General features: G+C 39.1%; 1 protein-coding gene across 3 annotated transcripts in view; it reads left to right on the forward strand.

Annotated features, from left to right (window-relative positions):
* P2RX5 (purinergic receptor P2X 5) overlaps window positions 1–22,878 on the forward strand; it is a 37,596-nt gene that overhangs the window by 3,953 nt on the left and 10,765 nt on the right. For all 3 annotated transcript variants that reach the window (XM_087970374.1, XM_087970344.1, XM_087970282.1), the window contains 5 exons: window positions 4,391–4,466; window positions 14,199–14,295; window positions 17,360–17,440; window positions 20,437–20,575; window positions 21,537–21,673. In XM_087970374.1, coding sequence (XP_087826500.1) covers window positions 4,391–4,466; window positions 14,199–14,295; window positions 17,360–17,440; window positions 20,437–20,575; window positions 21,537–21,673 — 530 coding nt within the window. The remainder of the gene's footprint in view (window positions 1–4,390; window positions 4,467–14,198; window positions 14,296–17,359; window positions 17,441–20,436; window positions 20,576–21,536; window positions 21,674–22,878) is intronic.

Genomic DNA, 22,878 nt, shown 5'->3' on the forward strand with positions numbered 1-22,878 from the left:
ATCCAAGGAGAGACAGATATTTGGCTAACACAGGTTCAAACAAGAAAGGGATAAACAATGAATATATATTACCAGACTAACAGAAGTGGCTTTGCAGGTCATCTAGTCCAACCCCCTGCTCAAGAAGAAAACCCTACACCATTCCAGACAAATGGTAGTCCAATCTCTTCTTAAAAACCTCCAGTGTTGAAGCACTCATAATGCCTGAAGGCCAGCCATTCCACTGATTAATTATTATTAATCAAGATTAATAATAATCAATAATATTCAATAATATAATAATAATCAATAATATAATAATCAAGAAATTCCTCCTTAGTTCTAGGTTGCTTCTCTCCTGGATTAGTTTCCATCCGCTGCTTCTTGTCCTGCCTTCAGGTGCTTTGGAGAATAGCTTGACTCCCTCTTCTTTGGGGCAGCCCCTAAAACAGGGGTGGGTAAACTACGGCCCGCGGGCCACATCCGGCCCGTTGGTCTTTTTAATCCGGCCTGCCGAAGATTGGTACAGAATTAAGGTTTGATGTGAATGATTGAATGATTGCATTCGTTTGATTTTGACTTGTAATGACAGGCATTTCGACAGCAGGTGGAACATTAGGCGCAGTGACTTGATTTTGCGGAGTTTTTGCAGTTTTTTATATGTATCGTATCTTGTGCTGACCCGGCCCGTCTGTCAAATTTTAAAAGTCAATGAGGCCCCCGAGCCAAAAAGTTTGCCCACCCCTGCCCTAAAATATTGGAAGGCTGCTATCATGTCACCCCTGGTCCTTCTTTTCATTGAACTAGTCCAAGGGTCTTCAAACTGGCAAGCGTAAGACTTGTGGACTTCAACTCCCAGAATTCCTGAGCCGACATGACTGGAAGAGGAATTCTGGGAGTTGAAGTCCACAAGTCTTACGCTTGCCCAGTTTGAAGACCCCTGGCCTAGTTTAATAAAAAGAAGGACCAGGGGTGACATGATAGCAGCGTTCCAATATTTGAAGGGCTGCCCCAATTTGAGGGGCAGTTTTCCAGGCCATTTTCTGAGCTCTTTTCAGGCAGTTTTGGGGGCTGTTTTCCAGCACTCCGGCGCCTGAACCCAGAAGAGTAGCTGGCGATGGCGCATGTGCCCACTGAGAGGGCTTTGCGTGCCACCCCTGGCACGTGTGCCATAGGTTCGCCATCACAGACCTAGAACTAAGGAGAAATTTCCTGACAGAACAATTAACCAGGGGAACTACTTGCCTCCAGAAGTTGTGGATGTTTTATCACTGGAGTTTTTTAGGAAGAGATTGGACAGCCATTCGTCTGAAATGGTCTAGAACAGTGGTCACCAACCAGTGGACCGGGGACCACTGGTGGTCTACAAGAAAATGTTGGTGGTCCACAGAGAAATGCCCCCCTCAAAGCAATGAATCCAGGCTGTGCGGGAACACAAGGCTGCGCCGCCCACATGGCCCACGAGAACACAAGGCTTGCATCGCGTGCATTGTGAACAACACAAAGTAGTGAGAGGAGAGGGGAAAGGGAGGAAGGGGGGAACTTGCCCCACTTGCCCCACGCGCCTGGCCTGGCCACCGGGCTGTTTCTTTCCGCTTCTTTCTTCTTCTGCTTTTGGCTGCACGCAAGGAAAGCAGCCAAAGTCTTTTTTTCTTTCTCTCCCCCAAACTCCGACAGAAATGAGTCTTTGGGACCCTGCAAGGCCTCCTGCTCCAAAAGGCTGCGCCCGCAAAGACTCATTTCTGGCAGAGTTTGTGGGAGAGAAAGAAAGACATCTGCTGCTTCTGCTGCTTTCCTTGCATGAAGCCAAAAGTCTCTCTCTCTCTCTCCCCCTGAGAACGGAGCTGGAGATGGTATCCTGCGATCCCAAATAAAAAATGATCAATCGGTAGGAAAACAGGGTGGGGGATATTCCTGCAGACTTTTGGGGGGATTTTCCCAGGGTCTCTGGTCTGCAGGATTTTAAATGATGAGTTTGGTGGTCCCTGAAGTCCAAAAGGTTGGCAACTCCTGGTCTGGGGGGGGGTCTCCTTCTTGAACAGGGGGTTGGGCTAGAAGACCTCCAAGGCCCCTTCCAACTCAGTTATTCTGTCACAAAATGTTCCAGCATGATAAGAATGGGACATGCTAAGGCTTCTCTTACATTATTTCAGGAAAGGAAAGGAAGTTATTTCGCTCAAGGTGTCTTTTGAGTTCGATGCAGGGGGGAAAAAAATAACATGATATGATTGCATTGCTCTTGGCTGCTTGGTAGAAATATTTATTGGTGTTTTGCCTTTGGTCAAGGCCATTTAGAAGGTCCGATCAATTCAATGTGATGCCAAGAAGCTATAAATAATGCAATGTTCATCTCTGGAAGATTTTGATGGGAGAATTGCTCTTTACCCTAAATAATCACCAGAGGAAAAACTAAGGATAATAAATGGATGCTTAAAATATTTCAGGATCATTTTTTTTACTCCTCCTTTGGAATTTATTTATTTATATTTCACTAAACCTCCTGTCTCTCTCTTGGAATCAGAACTGCAAATACTGTACAGGGATTCCTCAACTTACGACCATAATGAACCTCAGATTTCTGTTGCTAAGCAAGACAGTTGCTAAGCATCTGTTAAATACCAGATTCCACCTCCCGCTCTGCTCATCCCACTTCCGCCCCTTGCAATCTTTTAGCTATTATATTTTGTATTTTATATTTTTTATAGTTTTGTAGCACTTTGCTGCATGCAGTTTTATTTTTTTTAATACTGTAAGTCAACAAGAGTTACCCTGGGGTAAGATGGGCAGCCAGTAAATGAATTTATTTATTTATTGAATTTATATTGCCGTACATTAATGAAGTACAATAGAACAAAATCTAGGAAAAAATAAAATAAAATAAATAAAATCATCCCCCAACTCCCACCCCAATTTGAAAGATAGATGAGATGAGAGAGTGAGTGATAGAGTAGGGGAAAAAACCCAGAGACATAGATAGATAGTAGATGGATGGATGGATGGATGGATGATGGATGGATGGATAGACAACATAGATAGACAACATAGATAGATAGATAGATAGATAGATAGATAGATAGATAGATAGATAGATAGATAGATGAACATAGATAGATAGATGAACACTATACAGAAGCCTGATGATGGAGATGAGATTCTATGCTACAACTTAAAGCACAACATATGACATGAAAATACCCGAACAAAGCTGAATGATAGATAGATAGATGAAGATAGATAGATAGATAGATAGATGATAGATGGATGGATGGATGACAACAGATAGATAGATAGATAGATATTGATAAATATCGATAGTTCGATGGATAAATGGATGATAGATAGATAGATAGATAGATAGATAGATAGATAGATAGATAGATAGATAGATAGATAGATAGTAGATAGATTGATGGATGGATGGATGGATAGATAGATAGATAGATAGATAGATAGATAGATAGATAGATAGATAGATAGATAGATAGATAGATAGATAGATAGATAGTTGGATAGATGGATGGATGGATGGATGGATGGATGGATGGATGGATAGATAGATAGATAGATAGATAGATAGATAGATAGATAGATAGATAGATAGATAGATGGATGGATGGATAGATAGACAGACAGATAGATAGATAGATAGATAGATAGATAGATAGATAGATAGATAGATCCGCACCGCGGGCCTTGAGTTTGACACCCCTGATATAGATAGATAGATATGGTATTGCCAGCAGAGGAATTCTGGGAGTGGAAGCCCACTCGTCTTAAAACAGGTTGCCTGGGGATTTCTGGGAATTGGAGTCCACTCATCTTAAAAGTGGCCACGTTTTAAAAACCCTGAGCCAAACAAACCAAGTTTTTTTTAGTGATTCTTCATGAGAAGAAGGCAACATCAGGGTCAGGTTTATATTCCATCCTCTTGTCAACTCGTAAAGCATTCCTGGCTTGCTCTCGAGTTGCCATAAAAAGGAGGGGCGAGGAGATGTGAGGGAGCAGTTGGGTTGCTATGACCAGAAGCACATTCCGTGCATACATTTCTTCAGATTGTATCCCAGGTTACCAGAGCCAGCTGGCCTGGGAAAGTGCTCTGTTGGAGAATGTGATTTATGACACACCCTGGGAGGAGGGGGGAAACAGGGTCATAGGTGAGCAGTAAATTACGTAGGGCAGAGCCAACTGCACTGGGGGGCGGGGGGGAAATGCCGACATGTTGCTCCTAATAAATAATTGGATTTCTTTTGAAACGTGGCTTGAGGCTTATGAATTAATTAGGGCATCCATTGGAACCCTGACACCTCCCCTGTATCTTGATCAGTTTAAGTATGATCCTGGGAGAATTCCAGTTGACTTCCAGCCTTGAGTTCTTTAAGCCTTTAAAAAGAAGATTTTCTGTCTCTTCCAGAACCCCGGTATTCCAGATGCCTTGTGTTACCGCGACAAAGACTGTCCCCGCGGAGAAGCCGTGATCGCCGGCAACGGTATAATTGCTATTAATATTATTTCAGATAAATTAGAGTTGGCATTTTTATCTACTCACTGAGTCCTTCCCAAGGACACACGTTCTTGTTTAATAATATTATAGTTCTTGCTCCAGAATTATTCCTAGTCAATCTGCCTTTTGCAATTGAACTGATGATAATTTATTATAATGAGGATGTTTCATTGCATAGTCAGCCAGATTTAATTTGGCATTTTTATCCACCTGGTTAGTCCTTCCCAGGGACCTGGGGATGTTTAATAATATTACAGGTCTCTCTGCACAATTTATTCAAACCCAGGACAAGCTGCCTTCTGCACTGGACTGATGATAATTTATTATGGTGATCATGATTGTTCATTGCAGAGTCAGCCAGATGTTCAGACTGGAATTGGCATTTTTGTCCACCTATCCAGTCCTTCCCAAGCACTTGGGATAGCCAGATGTTGATGTTTAATAATATGAAAAGTTTCAGGGGAGGATGTAAGCTGTTCCAAGCAAAGCTGCCTTCTGCAATTGACTGATGGTGAATTTGTCAATTCCAGTGGTGTTCAAGTGGTGCTCCCCCAGCCAGCCAGATGTTTAGACTGCATTTGGCATTTTTGTCCACCTATCCAGTCCTTCCCAAGCACTTGGGATAGCCAGATGTTGATGTTTAATGATGAAAAGTTTCAGGGAGGATGTAAGCCGTTCCAAGCAAAGCTGCCTTCTGCAATTGACTGATGGTGAATTTGTCAATTCCAATGGTGTTCAAGTGGTGCTCCCCCAGCCAGCCAGATGTTTAGACTGCATTTGGCATTTTTGTCTACCTATCCAGTTCTTCCCAAGCACCTAGAATAGCCAGATGTTGATGTTTTTTTTTTTTATTTATTTATTTATTTTTTTTTTTTTTTTTCATAAAACATATTTATTATATCTGTAATGTAATGTATAGATGCATTTATAGGAAACAGCTAAGACAAAAATAATAAAGGCATACTGTAATTTTTTCAATTTGAAATATCTTTGAATTTTTCAATTTTATTCCCGAAGGATGTTGATAAAATCCATTCTAACTCATCAGTAGTTACCCCTGATATTAGTTCAGCTGGCAAAAGTGCAACCAAAGATTCTAGACACTTGGTGCCTGTCTGAATTACAGAATTGGCTAGAAAAGATTTCTTTAGAGGTACATAAACATTACTCAAAGTAATATTTTTTTTTTTTAAACAAGTTTTATTAATTTTTAAAACACACAAATTATCATTATTCATTACATGTTTAAACCTTTTTCCCTTATAAATTTAACAAGTCAGATAAATTATAATTCTGTTTTAAACCATTTCCATATAATATACCAAAACCTCTTATTCAATTTCTCTTTACTTCTCTTTACTCTTATTCAATATCATTATTATTATTTCATCTGTTTCTTTCTGACTTAGTTACCATTATTCTCATTCTATATTTCTACAAGTTTTTACCAATTCTCCCCCAAAAAGACATATACACACAACACACAAAACATAAAAAAATATCTTTTTGGAAAGTAACTTGGACCCAGGTGTCTCTCTCTTCATGGACTTCAATTATATTCATGCTCATCTTACATATCATTACTTATTTTATTTACCATTCTAAGCCTTCTATATTAACTTCTCCACATATTTCACACTTCTTAATTCTACCTTAATTAATCATCTTAGTTTAAATCATTATATTTGTATCTTTTGTCCATTTTTATCATCCCTTTGTCTCATCCCTTATGAAAAAAAAAGAAAATCAGTTTCTCCTGAAATCATTAATCAGAGTATGATGCCTTTCTATCTCCCCCTAAGTTAATCAAATTAATCTTTAAAATAATATCTAATACCCAATCAGATTTTGCTTGGTACATTCTATCTAACTAATACATCCAACACAATTAAATGCATAATTAGAGAATAAATCCAAATATTAAAAAGAAATACTATAATAAAAATTTTATAATAACATCAATACCATAATTTTATTAAACTCTTTAATTAAAACAATATTCTAAACCTCTCCTATTATTAAGTTTTAATACCAATCATTTTTAAACATTTTAACATTTTAATCTCTTATCAACTCTTAAACCATTGCAATACTACCATCTCATCTTATGTACCTTGCAAAATCTTTTTTTAAAAAAAAAAAAAAATTATACTTTATCCATTATCCATAAAAAATTCCTTTTTCCATTTAATTTCAAAAGCGTTGTAGCTTTTCTCCACCTTTTCCCTTTCTTTCTTTTCCCAACAAACCTTTCTACCCCCCCTTCTTCTAGCTCTCTGCCTTACCGGCTTCCCTTCTCTGTCGTATTTCTTTTTCCCCTTTGTTTACAATCATCATATTGGTTTTGCACTTTATTTTTCCCTTTCTTAAATGTTTTTAGATCTTAAGTCCTTAAATCCTTTAGTTTTCTTCTTTTCTCTTCTTTTCTTTTCTTTCTCTCTTCCTTTTTCTGGATCAAATTCTGAGATTCATTAAAGATGGCTCCTTCCTTTCTTTCTTGTTCCTCTGCTGTCTTCATCTGTTGTAATTTTTGTTGATAATTAGTAAGCGCCATTTCTAAGAAAAGAAAAGCTTCTTCCACACCATTTCTCAGTTCCTCAACAGAAAGAGCCATTATAAATCTTTTCTTTTCTTTTCTCCTTCTTTCTTCTTACAACAACCAGAATATTCAAAAAGAAAATAAAAAAGATAAAACAGTCCCAAAGTTATCAATCAGTCCAAACCAAGGCAGAGTTCTCACTTTCTCCTTCTGGGGTGATATCAATCAAAGAAAGAAAGTCCAAATCTGTTTAAAGTCTTGTTACAATATATTCTAGTCTTCAAATCCTTAAGGCATCTGCTCCAACAAATCTTAGCATACAAATATTTTCTTTTTAATCCTCTCTCTTCCACTCATCGCTTAAATCCAATTTCCACCTAAAAAAATAGGTTTCTTAATATCCAGTTATTTATTCCGTAGGAAAAGAGGGAAAGCTATCCTTTCAGCACCTTCCAGCAGCCGCTTTTTCCTCTTCTGGCAGGTATTATTCAGAAAGTCATACTTTTCAGAATTTTATTAAATATGTCTTAGAGTCCTAGGAGCCAAGAAAAACTTTCTCCTCTCAATCACTTTCTCCACTTCCTCCTGCGCATTCTTACCCGGCTGCCAGCTTCTTTGTGGCGGCCATTACGGACCGCCGCTGCACCGTCCTGGGAAAGGGGTTCTGCCGGCCAGGGAGGGGTCTGCAGCACCCCCAAACCCTTCTCCGGATCCCCTACCTTCAGCTGCCCCTGCAGGGCAGCTCTAGCTCCGCACCCGGCTGGGTCGGAGCCCCAAAAACGGCTAGCGGCAGGGGATCGCGCAGCCGCAAATCCCTGCCGCCGCGGCCGACAAACCGGAAGTGTCCAGATGTTGATGTTTAAGGTTGATGTTAAGGTTTCAGGGCAGGATATAAGCCGTTGCAAGCAAAGCTGCCTTCTGCAATTGACCGATGAAGTTGTCAATGCCGATGGTATTCCAGTGGTGCTTCAGACGTTTTGGAATTGAACCCAAGACACCTATTGCCACTGGTACTGCAGGCAGTCCTTGACTTACAACAGTTTGCTTAGTGACCGTTCAAAGTTACAACAGCACTGGAAAAAAGGGACTTATGACTGTTTTCCAGACTTATGACCGTTGCAGCATCGCCATGGACACGAGATCAAAATTCAGATGCTTGGCTACAGACTCACATTTATGACAGTGGCAGTGCTGCGCGGTCATTTGGCAAACTTTTGATCAGCAAAATCAATGGGGAAGTGTGATGACCCCGGGGTGTGACAAAAAAAATAACGAAGTCACAAAAGTAGAATAAATTCTCTTTAATGCCTGCAACTTGGGCCTCAATGTCCAATTATAATTATAATGTCCAATTAATATTAATTATAATGCACACTTTGCTTCCAGCAAGGTGCTGTGTGCAAATGCCCCACTTATATCCTGTTTTCCCAGCTGCAGCTAATGAAGGGAATCAGGGCCCTTTTCTCCCCTGTAACCCACATTGCTCCCTTCTCCGTTCCTCCCTGCGTGCCCTAGGATGAAGAGGGGGTGAGCCTGGGTCTTCCTCTGAATGCCCAGCCGGACGGTGCCCTTCCCCTGTTACTTCCACAGCCACCGGAGCCACACTCCCACTCCCTGTCAGCTGCTCCATCTCGTCCTCAGAATCAGACTCCAACAAGGACATGACAGGAAGCCAGATTCACTTAACAACCGGGCGACTAACTTATCAACTCCAGTGATTCACTTAACAAAGGTGGCAAGAAAGGTCCTAAAAAGGAGGAAAATTCACTCAAGAAATGTCTCACTTAACAGATATTTTGGGCTCAATTGTGGTCTTAACTTGAGGACTACCTGTACCTTTGCTTTCTAGTGCCCCAGTTTTTCTCCTGTTTGTCGGTCTTTGCATTTTTGTAATGCATTTTTCACACAGGATCAAAATTCAGAGGCTTGGCAACTGACTCGTATTTACGACGGCCGCAATGCCCCCGGGGTCGCGTGGTCCCCTTTTGCGACCTTCTGACAAGCAAGGGTCAATGGGGAAGCCAGATTCACTTAACGACCATATTTGTAACTTAACAACAGTGTTGATTCACTTAACAACTGCAGCAAGAAAGGTCGTAAAATGGAGCAATACTCACTTAACAAATGTTTCGCTTAGCGACATAAATTTGGGGCTGAATTGGTTTTTTTAAAAATAATTTTATATTTATGATTTTTTTAAACATCCACAGGTGTTTAGTAGACAGTGTATTTATTATCTGGGTCAATATATTTTGCATTCAATTCTGATAGCGATATTACCATTTAAGTATATATAGTCATACTTTTTCAACTTCTAACTTTTGTGTATAGATAATAATCATAATACTAGCTCAATACCTGCTTCGCCACGAAACTATGAGGTTGGGCTTAGTTTTGAGGTAGGAAAATAAGGGTAAAAAAATCTTCCTCTGCCTCCCAGCGTCCATCAGTATTCATCTGGCTAGCATCTTGTCAGGGCGTGGGAGAGTTGATGGCTGTTTGGAAACTGAAACAGTATTTTCTGTGGGAGCAAGAAAGAGACAGCAAGGAGCCTGGGCGTGGCTTAGTTCACAACTGTTCAGTACTAAAGCTGCTTGGTGCTCTGAAACTGAAACTGAAACTTGTCAGAGTATATTCATGAACTGGAATAGAACTTAGTAACAAAGTCAGCCAATGAATAGGCATGGCAACAGACTAGACAATGGGAGCTGAATTGGAAAGTGAAACTAGAAGCGGGCTGCTTGCCTGCTGAACTAAAGTGAAACTTACTTGCTTGTTGAAACTGATATCTGCTCTGAGCTGCTGCTGTTTGTGCTTTTGCTTATGTTACTTTGAAAGAATCTACAAATGGTATTGTAAACTTTACTCACATTATTATGTTTATAAAGAAGTTAATGATCCTGCTGAATCAGTCATCTGGGTGCTTTCTGGACTTGAATTTATGTTGCAAACTCTAACAAAACTCCTCTGCTCGTTGCAGGAAATTACGAGACTCAGACCTTGGAATCCAAAAATAAGTTGGTTTTATTTGCGCAAGGAGGTTCGGAGTATTTTAGTGAGAGTCACTTCTGAAGAACTTTCTTATTGAACAGCACATGCCTATATACTTCTTCAGAAGGGGCAAAACACAGAAATATAACTTGGTTACTTGAAACACAGCTTCCCCCTCCCCTGTTGCTAGGCTAGGATGGCTGGATGTCACAAACCCATCTTGCTAAACTCCCCAGCTTGTGGTTTTGTTACAAGCGAGACAAGGTGTCTTGGCAAATATGACTTTGTGACCGATAGATGATCCTCGTGGCTTGGCATTTCACAGTTCCTTGTTCTTTCTCTTGCTAATACCACCTATTTCACTATCTATAAAACTTGTATCCTTATTTCTCTAAAATTAGTATATTTTTATGTCCTGCCTTATACTTGTGTTTTGCATTTGGAAGAGATTTCTTTTCAGGTGGGGAGGGGGAGTAGAACACCTTAGCATCAGAGCATGTTAATAATAATAATAATATAGGAAATACTAACACCTCTGATGGTCATTTCACAAAATCCTTTCTTAGTGAGCACCTAGAAGCCAAGAGAAACTTACGTGCCAAATTTCAAGTTTGTAGGCTTTACGGTTCTGGATATTTTGTGATGATGTGTGAGGGGTCTTTCGCTTTTATATATATAGATTTTTCAGTTTTCATAATATTGTTTTCTCACTTTCTGCTGAATCGTTGGGTTGTAAGTCAGAGAGTGCCTATAAAATCTTACCAACTGCATTCAGTCACAGCAGCTTCGATACGAAGGATTAAAACATCAAAGTGAGAAATGCCACTTCATGGCAAGTAGAGAGAATAAATAAAGCCTTTTGTAACAAGATTAAAAACTCCAGAGAAATCTCTACTAAAAAAAAAAAAAAATCAAACAGAGCCTCTCAGTAATGTAATTAATTAAAAGCAATCATTCAAAATGCAAGGACAAAGTGTTTGAAATTCCTCTGTGCAAGAGAGGAGAATTAAGTCATCCCCATTTTGCTAATTATAGGCTTAAGGAGGCTAATTGTTCTCTTTGGCATTTGTTCAGATAACATTTAAAAAGAAAACAATTGGGAAAATTAAGCTGACTTTGCAAAAGCTGGAACAAGAGAAGAGTGCCTGGTGATAAACAAAAGACGTAAATAACAGAAAAAAATAACATTTTTCCCTGGAGGTCCCAAAGGTGCTTTTTCAAAGAGGCAACTGGATTTTCTTGTTTTTACTTTTGAAGATATTTCGCTTCTCATCCAAGAAGCTTCTTCAGCTCTGACTGGATGGTGGGGAAGGGAAGGATTTATACTCCTTGCAGATAGCTGGTCATTTGCATCCTTTTAGAGGGTCGTTGAGGCCACTTGGAGGTTCATCTGTGTCCTCAGGGTCACCTGAGTAGTGCAAATGGATGTGCAGCCTTCTTGGAACAGCTGAATGGACAGTTGTATGGCTCCACATCTATTTGCATCACTCAGGTGACCCCGAGGATACAGATAAACCTCCAAGCATTCTCTTTCTTTTTTTTAAACAAATTTTTATTGATTTTAAAAACAAACAAAACATAAGACATCAAAGTATAAAACCTCCTTTCTCAAAAATTACTTATAAGTTTTAACAAGGCAAATAAAGCATTATTTTTAAAGCATAGTTCCACATTATCACATTTCCATTTAAACACATATATATCTTTTCCAAATTTCTCATTGTTTCTCCCTTCACTTTTATTCAATTATATTTCTTTCTATCAAGGTTTTATTATTCTCCATCAAGCATACAAAATACAGAAAACAAGACATAAAAAGATAAAACCTTCTTAATTATTATTTATACATGTCTTTTCCAAATTTCTCTCCCTTTAGTTTTATTCCTCCAAGGTTTTATTAATTCACAATCAAAACATAGCTAACCAAAACACAAAACATAAAACATAAAACTTCTTTTGAAAAGTGGCTTAGCCCGGGTCACATCTTTTTTTACAGACCTAAATCAAGTTCATGCTCACCTTATATACCATTCATATCTTATTAACCATTCTATATTTTCTATATAACTTCTCCCTTCTTTTCACTCTCTTAATTATATTTTGTTTATTTCATCTTATTTCAAAATCATTATGTTTGTATCTTTTGTCCGTTCTTTTCCAATCATCTATTTATCTCTTCTCTTTAGCAAAGAATTTCCCCTGTAATCACTTTTAAGGTATGACGCCTTTCCTAAAGTAACACTTAAAATAATACATAATTTCTATCCTGATTCTGCTTAGTACATTCTACATGTTGCATTTTGGAAAAAAAAAAGAATAATAAACTTATAATATAGTTAAGTATATAATTTCCATTCTAATTCTAATTCTATTTAATAGTATAACTAAGCATTAATCATTTTACACATTCTCTTTAATATTTTATTAAATATTGAAATCTATCATTATAAAACATTTTAATATTTTAATATTTTGTTAAATCTTATAGTATTCCAATAGACTATTTCAAATGCAAATACTACAATACTATCTTATGTACTCTTGCAGAATCTTTCTTAAATTATACACTATTCTTTATCCTTTATCTATAAAAAGGATATCTTGTTTCAGACCGTGGCTTTTTTTCCCTTTTCCCTCCCTTTCTTCTCCAGTCTGATTCTTTTGCCCCCCTCTTCTAACCTCCACCTTTTTTAGCTTCCCCTCTCTGTTGTATTTCTCTTTTCAATTGCTTTCTAACCCCCAAGCGTTCTCAACGACCCTCGAAAAGGATGCAAATGACCAGCTGCCTGCAAGGAGTATAAATCCTTCCATTCCCCCACCATCCAGTCAGAGCCAAAGAAGCTTCTTGGATGAGAAGTGAAACGTCTTCAAAGAAAAAAAAAACAGAAAGTCCAGTTGCCTCTTTAGAAAAAAGCACCTTTGGGATAACCACGACTTGGATGACGGAGAATCTCCGTAGATATTTTCCCTGGATGGGATTTGAAGGAGCTTTAAAATTATTTTTCAAAAGCATATTTTTTAGCCTTTCCTTATTTCCTGACACTTTTTTCCAAGCTGCAAAGAGAGAGATTTTCCTGGTGTGTTTTTTTTCAATTTTTCCCGTTCCCTCTTCCAAATGCAACTAAAACTCTGGTGTCTGTTTGTCTGTTTGTAACCTTTAACTGGGTGAATCGTAAGGCAACAATTTTTATACTGGGGCACCTCTAAAAGGAAATAACTTACACAGTGCATCCAAAATGCAGGACCTAAGACTCCCGCGGAATTAAATTTGGCCAATTTAATGACACGCTTGATGACATAGAAATGATCATTAAGCATTTTATGACATAATAACATCATAAAAAATTAAAACGAACAAGAACAGATCATTTTTCTGTAGGAGAATGTACGAGATGGGCGGCAAATACATTTTATAAACAGGTAAATACATAAAATTTTAAATTACTTTTTTCACACTAGCATCCACCATTATATAGTGGCATTTAAATAGGGGATGGAGGGGGAGTTAAAAAAAAACACCTTAAAACAGAATTTGCAACTGTGAGATTGCAACTCTACTCATTTGTTGCGTGTACAGGTAATCTTCGACTTACGACCACAGTTGAGCGCAAAATTTGTTGCTAAGCGAGACATACAGTATGTGAACAGTGAGTTTCGCTCTGTTTTCTTGCCATAGTTGTTAAATGAGTCAGTGTAGTTGTTATCTTAGTCATACCGTTGTTAAGCGAATCGGGCTACCCCATTGACTTTGCTCATCAGAAGGTCACAAAAGGGGATCACGTGTGACCCAGGGCTGCTGCGACCGTCATAAAAGTGAGTCGGTTGCTGAGTGACTGAATTTTGATCACGTGACAACGGGGATCCCGCAACAGTTGTGTGAAACATGGTCATAAGTCACTTATTTTCGGTGCTGTTGTAACTTCGGACGGTCACTAAATGAACTGCTGTACGTCGAGGACGGATGGCATATGAAGGGGAGGTCAAAAAAATTCAAAATGGAGTTTGCAAAGGTGAGTTTACAACTCCCCCCATTTGTCGCGTGTAAAGTGTTTGGTTGCGACCGCCATCTTGACTCTTTGGACCCGCCCGCCATTTTCCCTCATCCTGAGCCCACTGGAAATTATTTCAGTGATTCACCAAATTATAACCTGACTGACGTTTTTCTAACCTGTTTCTTTGCTCCTACAGGGATCAAGACCGGACTGTGCATAAAAATGGGGGACAATATCAGCGGGACGTGCGAAATCTTTGGTTGGTGTCCAGTGGAGAAGAAAGACAAAACGAAGTTAGTTCTAAAACAAAACAATGTAACACACCACAACACCACACGCTACAAAACACCACAACACAACACACCCCACGCATCACCACACACCACACACTACACCCCACATAACACACACCTCATACCACACACAACACAAAACAACAAAACACACATCACAACACACACCACAAAACACAACACACAACACATATACCACATACACACCACACCACACATGACACACACCACACCACACACTACACACTACATAACACACACCTCATACCACACACAACACAACACACAACACACAACAACAAAACACACATCACAACACACACCACAAAACACAACACACAACACATATACCACATACACACCACACCACACATGACACACCACACACAACACCATATACACAACACACACTACCACACACCATAAAATACATACCACCACACACCACACACTACATCCCACATAGTACACACCTCACACCACACACCACAACTCCACACACTACAAAACACCACAACACACCCCATCCCATGCATCACCACACACCACACACTACACCCCACATAACACACACCTCATACCACACACAACACACCGCACAGCACAAAACAACAAAACACACATCACAACACACAACACACAACACATACACCACACACACACCACACCACACATGACACACCACACACACCACACAACACAAAACAACACAAAACACAAAACACAAAACACACACCACAAAACACACACCACTCAACACATACACCACACAAACACACACACCACACCACACATGACACACCACACAACACACACACAACACACAACATCACGCACCATAACACACACACAACACACAACACAAAACAACAAAACAAAACTTTTCCATAGCTGAGGCCTCGAAGGCTAGAATTGGAAGGGTCCCTTGAGGTCATCTACTCAACCCCTTTCTCCGTATAGAATTCAAGTTCAGGCATCCTTGAGAAATGGCACACCAACCCTCCGTTTGAACTAAAAAGGGGAGCCCACCGTCTAACTTCAGGTAGTCCTCGACTTATGACCACAAATAGTCTCAGAACTTCTGTTGCTGAGCGAGACAGTTGTTAAGAGAGAGACGTGCCTGATTTTACAGCCTTTTTCTTTTGCTATGGTTGTTAAGTGAATCACTGCAGTTGTTAAGCAAATCCAGGTTCCCCATTGTCTTTGCTTGTCGGAAGCCAGCAGGGAAAGTTGCAGATGGTGATCACATGACCCCAGGATTCTGTAACTTTGAACAATTGTTAAATGAATCGTTGTAAGTCAAGGACTGCTCATATAGAGGATCTGACCTCTTTGTGACATAATTACAACTCTACTGGACAAGAATCAACGGATGGAAACTAGGAGAGGAGCAACCTAGAACTGAGGAGGAACTTCCTAACAGTGAGGACAATGAACCAGTGGAACAGCTGGCCACCAGAAGTTGTGGTTGCTGCATCACTGGAGGCTTTCAAGAAGAGATCGGGACAGTCACTTGTCAGAAGTGGTGTAGGGTTTCCTACCCGAGCAGGGGTTGGAGTAGAAGACCTCCAAGGTCCCTTCCAATTCTGTTATTCTATTCCATTCCGTTCCGTTCTATTCTAATTCTTCATTCCACTATTATTCTATACTATTCTATTTACTTTTCTATTCTATTCTATATTCTAAATTCTGTCCTATCCTATCTTATCCTATTCAAAATCTATTCCATTTAGTTCCATTCCATTCCACTGTCTATTCTATTTCTATTTTATTTCAATTCTAATTCTAATTCTAATTCTAATTCTAATTCTAATTCTCTTGTCTTGTCTTGTCTTGTCTTCTCTTGTCTTGTCTTCTATTCTATTCTATTCTATTCTATTCTATTCTATTCTTATTCTTATTCTTATTCTATTCTATTCTATTCCTATTCTATTTCTATTCTATTCTATTCTATTTTTAATTCTATTCTAGTCTTATGGTGGACTGACATTCGAAATGAGACACAGGGAAATGTCTGAGAAAATGCCAGCCCTGAGTGAACTCAGGTAGCAGTATTTATTGAGAAAAACACAAGCAAAAATACAGTCTGCATATTCAGAAAACAATGACCTCAACAGGAGATTACTTCACCAGCATGAGAACACACAATCTTGGAATGTCCCAGATGTTACCTTACTAGGATGAGATCATACAGCCACGGAAAGTCTCATGGGAAAGTTTGGAAAGTCCCATGAGAAAGCACAACTGTGTATCTTGAACTTTTACCTATTTTCCTATTCCTTCTAAACTTGCAGAATCAAACAGGATGAGACACTCATGAGCAAAGGTACTCCTACCCCACCAAGAATGTCTATATCCCTAGACTTATTGCTAGTTATTCAAAGGCCTTACAGAAAATGATAAAATGATCAATAGATTATATTACCACATAGTCTAATTCTATTCCTATTCTATTTCTATTCTATTCTATTTTTAATTCTATTCTAGTCTAATTCTATTCTTATTCTTATTCTATTCCTATTCTATTTCTATTCTGTTCTTTATTCTAATTCTATTCTTATTCTATTCTATTCCTATTCTATTTCTATTCTATTCTTTATTCTAATTCTATTCTTATTCTATTCTATTCCTATTCTATTTCTATTTCTATTCTTTATTCTAATTCTATTCTTATTCTATTCTATTCCTATTCTATTTCTATTCTATTCTTTATTCTAATTCTATTCTTATTCTATTCTATTCCTATTCTATTTCTATTTCTATTCTTTATTCTAATTCTATTCTTATTCTATTCTATTCCTATTCTATTTCTATTCTATTCTTTATTCTAATTCTATTCTTATTCTATTCTATTACTATTCTATTTCTATTCTATTCTTTATTCTAATTCTATTCTTATTCTTATTCTTATTCTATTCTATTCCTATTCTATTTCTATTCTATTCTTTATTCTATTCTATTCTAATTCTATTCTTATTCTATTCTATTCCCATACTATTTCTATTTCTATTCCTATTCTATTCTGAAAGAATTCACTTAACCAGCCTATTCATTTATGTTTAAGATCAGCTCTTCTGACCGACGCGGAGAATTTCACGGTTTACATCAAGAACACCATCCGTTTCCCCAAGTTTAATTTTTCCAAGTAAGTTTTTCGTTCTTTTTCTTCTTTTTTTTAAATCATTTTTGACACCATTCTAGGAAATGTTCTGCCTGCAGAAACAAGTTGCCAAGTTTTTGGACGTGTCAGGTTGGGGGAAAAAAAAAAAGAGAGAGAAAAGGGCTCTATGGATATGTAGATCAAAATTTATGAGAGAGGGGAATAAGGAAAAGAAAGGAACAATAAACAGATTTATTTGGTTGCTTATTAGTAATCTGTGACTATCACTAAATGTTGTATCTTATGATTCTTGATGAACGTATTTTATTTTTCTTATGTACACTGAGAGCTTATGCACCAAAGGCAAACTCCTTGTATGTCCAATCACACTTGGCCAATAAAGAATTCTGTTCTATTCTTATTCTATTCTACTCTATTCTATTCTATATTCTATTCATTTCTTCTCTCTTCTCTTCTACTCTGTTCTATATTCTATTCATTTCTCCTATTCTCTATTTTATTCTATTATTCTATTCTATTTTATTCTATTTCTATTCTATTCTTCATTCCAATATCTTCTATTCTATTCTATTCTATTCTATTCTATTCTATTCTATCCTATCCTATCCTATCCTATCCTATCCTATTCTATTCTATCCTATTCTATTCCTATATTCTATTCTATTCTATTCTTTATTCCAATATCTATTCTATTCTATTCTATATTCCAATATCTATTCTATTCTATTCTATTCTATTCTATTCTATTCTATTCTATTCTATTCTATTCTATTGTTCATTCCAATATCTATTCTATTCTATTTCTATATTCTACTCTATTCTATTTTTTATTCCAATATCTATTCTATTCTATTCTATTCTATTCTATTCTATTCTATTCTATTCTATTCTATTCTATTCTTATATTCTATTCATTTCTTCTCTCTTCTCTTCTACTCTGTTCTATATTCTATTCATTTCTCCTATTCTCTATTTTATTCTATTATTCTATTCTATTTTCTATTCTATTTTATTCTATTTCTATTCTATTCTTCATTCCAATATCTTCTATTCTATTCTATTCTATTCTATTCTATTCTATTCTATTCTATTCTATTCTATTCTATTCTATTCTATTCTATATTCCAATATCCTGTCCTATTCTATTCTATTCTATTCTATTGTTCATTCCAATATCTATTCTATTCTATTCTATTTCTATATTCTACTCTATTCTATTTTTTATTCCAATATCTATTCTATTCTATTCTATTCTATTCTATTCTATTCTATATTCCAATATCCTATTCTATTCTATTCTATTCTATTCTATTCTTATATTCTATTCATGTCTTCTCTCTTCTCTTCTACTCTGTTCTATATTCTATTCATTTCTCCTATTCTCTATTTTAATCTATTATTCTATTCTATTTTCTATTCTATTTTATTCTATTTCTATTCTATTCTTCATTCCAATATCTTCTATTCTATTCTATTCTATTCTATTCTATTCTATTCTATTCTATTCTATTCTATTCTATTCTATTTTCCAATATCCTATCCTATTCTATTCTATTCTATTCTATTCTATTCTATTCTATTCTATTCTATTCTATTCTTCTTCATTCCAATATCTATTCTATTCCTATATTCTACTCTATCCTATTCTTTATTCCAATATCTATTCTATTCTATTCCTATTCTATTCTGTGCTGAGGCAAGACTGAAATTCTAAATGATAGTGTTCCATGTTTAAGTTATATTTTAAAATTAAATTTAGAAGGCCATCAGCTCCCTAAGACTCTAGGTAGCATACAGCATCAAAATTATAAAATTAATATATATGTATTTATGAAAAAAGAACAATATGCCCACCAAAACAAACATTCCTATTTAATAAAAGTCCATGCAGTTCTCAACTTACCACAGTTGGGCCCTAAAATTCCATTGCTAAGCCAGACAGTCATTAAATGAGTTTTGCCCCACCCCCCTTCACAATATTTCTTGCCACCATTAAGGGAATCATTGCCGTTGTTAAATCAGTAACATGTGAAGTGAATCTGGCAACCCCGTTTGATTCTGCTTGTCCGAAGGTAGCCAAAGTGGATCATGTGACTCCGGGACACTGCAACTGTCATAAGTACATGCCAGTTGCCAAGCGTCCTAATTTTGATCAAGTGACCACAGGGCTGACGCAACGCTCTTCAGTGTGAAAAACGGTCATGAGGGAGAGAACTGTGGGGTTCTTAGTGCTCCATGCGCTTGGCTGTTTCCTTACAGACATTTCTTGACCCAATTCCTAGGTAATTGTTCCGACCCAGCTCCCCAAACACGACAAACCCTCTGAAGTTAACTCAAAAGATTCCTTTATTAGGAGCGCCAGCAGCCCTGGCAAAACGTTTCTCTCACCGCGGGCTAACCAGTCCGTCCTGTAGGGGAGATGAATAGTTGTCTGCCCCATCGATTCATCTCCGCCCCCTGCCTTTTATCCCCAGAGCTTTGGGTAGGGGCTTCGCTAGCAGCGGTGGCTCTTCCGTCCCAAGGACCGGCCCATAGATTTCCATTGCTCTCCTCTCCTCTGCCTTCTGAGCATCTGAGGGCTGTTGACTCTCCATCGGAGATCTGACAGATCGCCCAACCCTTCTGCCAGCTCCATTCCCTCTTCCCCCTCGGAGCTACCCAGGTTGCCCTGGTGCTGACCCTGACTCTCACACCTCCACCTCCTCCTCCTTAACTTCATTATTTATATAATAAAGGGGTCGTTGGCTGACAGGCCACAACAGTAATATCCTCAGTGCTAGAAGGGACGAGGAGGAGATGGACTGTGGGGTACTTGATCCTTTCTGAGGCTTGTTTCTTTGCAGACATTTCATGACCCAACTAGGTAGCATCATCAGTGCCAGAAGAGAAGGGATTTTGCTCCATGTTTATATATACAAGTAGTAATTGAGTTAGGACCACAATCGAGCTCAATAAGGAGCAATAACGAGACAGCCTGTATTCTGGAATGCGCTTCTCACTTCCCTGTTTTTCTGATGTAGAACCAATGTCCTCGACACCAAAAATGATGCCTATTTGAAAAATTGTCGCTATGGAGCTGACCAGCCGTACTGCCCCATCTTCTCACTGGGGAAACTGGTCAGCTGGGCGGGGAGTAACTTTCACGAGATGGCATCCGAGGTATGAAAAAAAAAGGGGGTTGTTCCTTCTTTTAAGCAGGTGGTCTGTCATAAAGGGATCTCCCCCCGGGTGATTGGCCCAAAGGCACCCAGCTGGCTTTCATGCCTAAGGTGGGACTAGAACTCACCGTCTCCAGACAATTGTCTCAAAGTTGGCTTTCCTGCCTAAATTGGGACTAGAATTCACCATCTCGTGGTGATTGGCCCAAGGTCACCTAGTTGACTTCTGTGCCTAAGTTGGAACTAGGAATCACCATCTCCTGGTCATTGGCCCAAAGACCCCCAGCCGGCTTTTATGCCTAAGTTGGAACTAGAATTCATCATCTCCTGGTGATTGGCCCAAAGTCACTCAACTGGTTTTCATGCCTAAGTTGGAACTAGAATTCAGAGCCTCCTGGTGATTGTCTCAAAGTCACCCAGCCACCTTCCATGCCTAAGTTGGAACTAGAACTCACCATCGCCTGGTGATTGGCCCAAAGTCACTCAACTGGTTTTCATGCCTAAGTTGAAACTAGAACTCACTGTCTCCTGGTGATTTTCTCAAAGTTGGCTTTCATGCCTAAAGAGATTCCAGAACTCACCGTCTCCTGGTGATTGGCCCAAAGTCACCCAACCGTCTTTCATGCCTAAATACAATATCAGAGTCAAGTGTCCCCAAAATGCTGCAAACAGTCATAAGTGCGCCCCAAATGTGACCACGTGGCCATCAGCAGGGGATGAATGGCCATCAGAACTTCATAACTGGGTGGTGAATACCTATTGTGGGGGAGGGGTCCATTGTAACTTTGAATGGTCATTATGCAACCAGTCGTAAGTCGAGGACAACCTGCATGTAGGACAAGCCGTGGACCCAGCATGCCAACTCTGGTGGATCCCCCAAGGTTTTTGAGGGAAAACAGCTTCCTGATCTTCTGCCAAAACTGAAGACAACCTTTCTCTGTTTTGTTTTATTTTAAATCCAGGGTGGCGTAATTGGCATCCAGATTGAATGGGATTGCAACCTAGATAAAAAACCGTCAGAATGCAACCCTCACTATTCTTTCAGTCGCCTAGATAACAATGTTGCGGAGAAGTCCGTCTCCTCTGGATACAACTTCAGGTGAGGGAGAAGGAGGCGTTTGGCCGAAGCATCCTCAAGTCTGCAACTTCGGCGGTTTGATTTTTCTGAAATGGCTTTGGTGGCCAAATTCAAATGGGATTTAATTGATCAGGTCAGCCAGGCTGGAAGGAGGAGTCAAGTGAGGACCTAGCTTGGAATCCTTGCATCACGGCAAGAGGCATAAGTTTGAACTACCTGTTCTGACCCAGCTCGCCAAACAGGACAAACCCTCTGATGTGAACTCAAAAAATTCCTTTATTAGGCGCGCCAGCAGCCCCGCCAAAAATGTTTTTCTCCCGCCGCGGGCTAACCAGTCCATCCGGCATGGAGATGAATAGTTGTCTGCCACATCTCCGCCCTCTGCCGTTTATCCCGAGCTCGGGTGGGGCTTTGCTAGCAGCAATGGCCCTTCCGTCCCAAGGACCATCCCATAGATCTCCACTGCTCTCCTCTCCTCTGTTTTCTGTGCATCTGTGCGTCAGGCACTGGACCCAGCTGTTCCTCCTCTTCCTCATCAGCCACCTCCAGATCTGGGGGCTGTTGACTATCTGATGGATGGCCCAGGTTTCACCTCTTATGACCCCGATTGAGCTCAAAATTCCCATTGTTAAGTGAGTGAGTTTTGCCCCATTTTACGCCTTTCTTGCCACGATTGTTAACCGAATCACTGCAGTTGTGAAGTTAGTAACTGTCATGCCCTTGTTGGAGTCTGACTCTGAGGGGGAGATGGAGCAGCTGACAGGGAGTGGGAGTGTGGCTCCGGTGGGTGTGGATGAAACGGCGGAAGGGCACCGTCCGGCTGGGCATTCAGAGGCAGACCCAGGCCCACCCCCTCTTCATCCTAGGGCACGCAGGGAGGAATGGAGAAGGGAGCAACGTGGCTTACGAGAGAGGAAAAGGCCCTGATCCCTTTCATTAGTTGAAGCTGGAAGAACGGGGTATAAGAGGGGCATTTTCACACAGCTCCTTGCTTGGAAGCAAAGCGTGCATTTTCTTCGTCGAGGCTTATCTGGGTTTTGGCGTCCTCCTAACTGTGGTTGTTGCATTATCTTGTGAAAGTCTGCAATTTATCATCCTGGCCTGCCCTTTTAATTACTTCAGTGTGGTTTGTGTTGGTTTTTTTTAATTATTTCTAATTATCTTTACTTTTGTTTCGGACTGCATTTACTCTCTTTGTAGACTGTTTTTGGAAGAGTTTGATATCC

This window comes from Notechis scutatus, chromosome 1, assembly GCF_049901735.1.
Source record: "Notechis scutatus isolate UNSWTSFEM ecotype Mainland chromosome 1, rNotScu1.2, whole genome shotgun sequence".
NCBI classification, from domain to species: Eukaryota; Metazoa; Chordata; class Lepidosauria; order Squamata; family Elapidae; genus Notechis; species Notechis scutatus.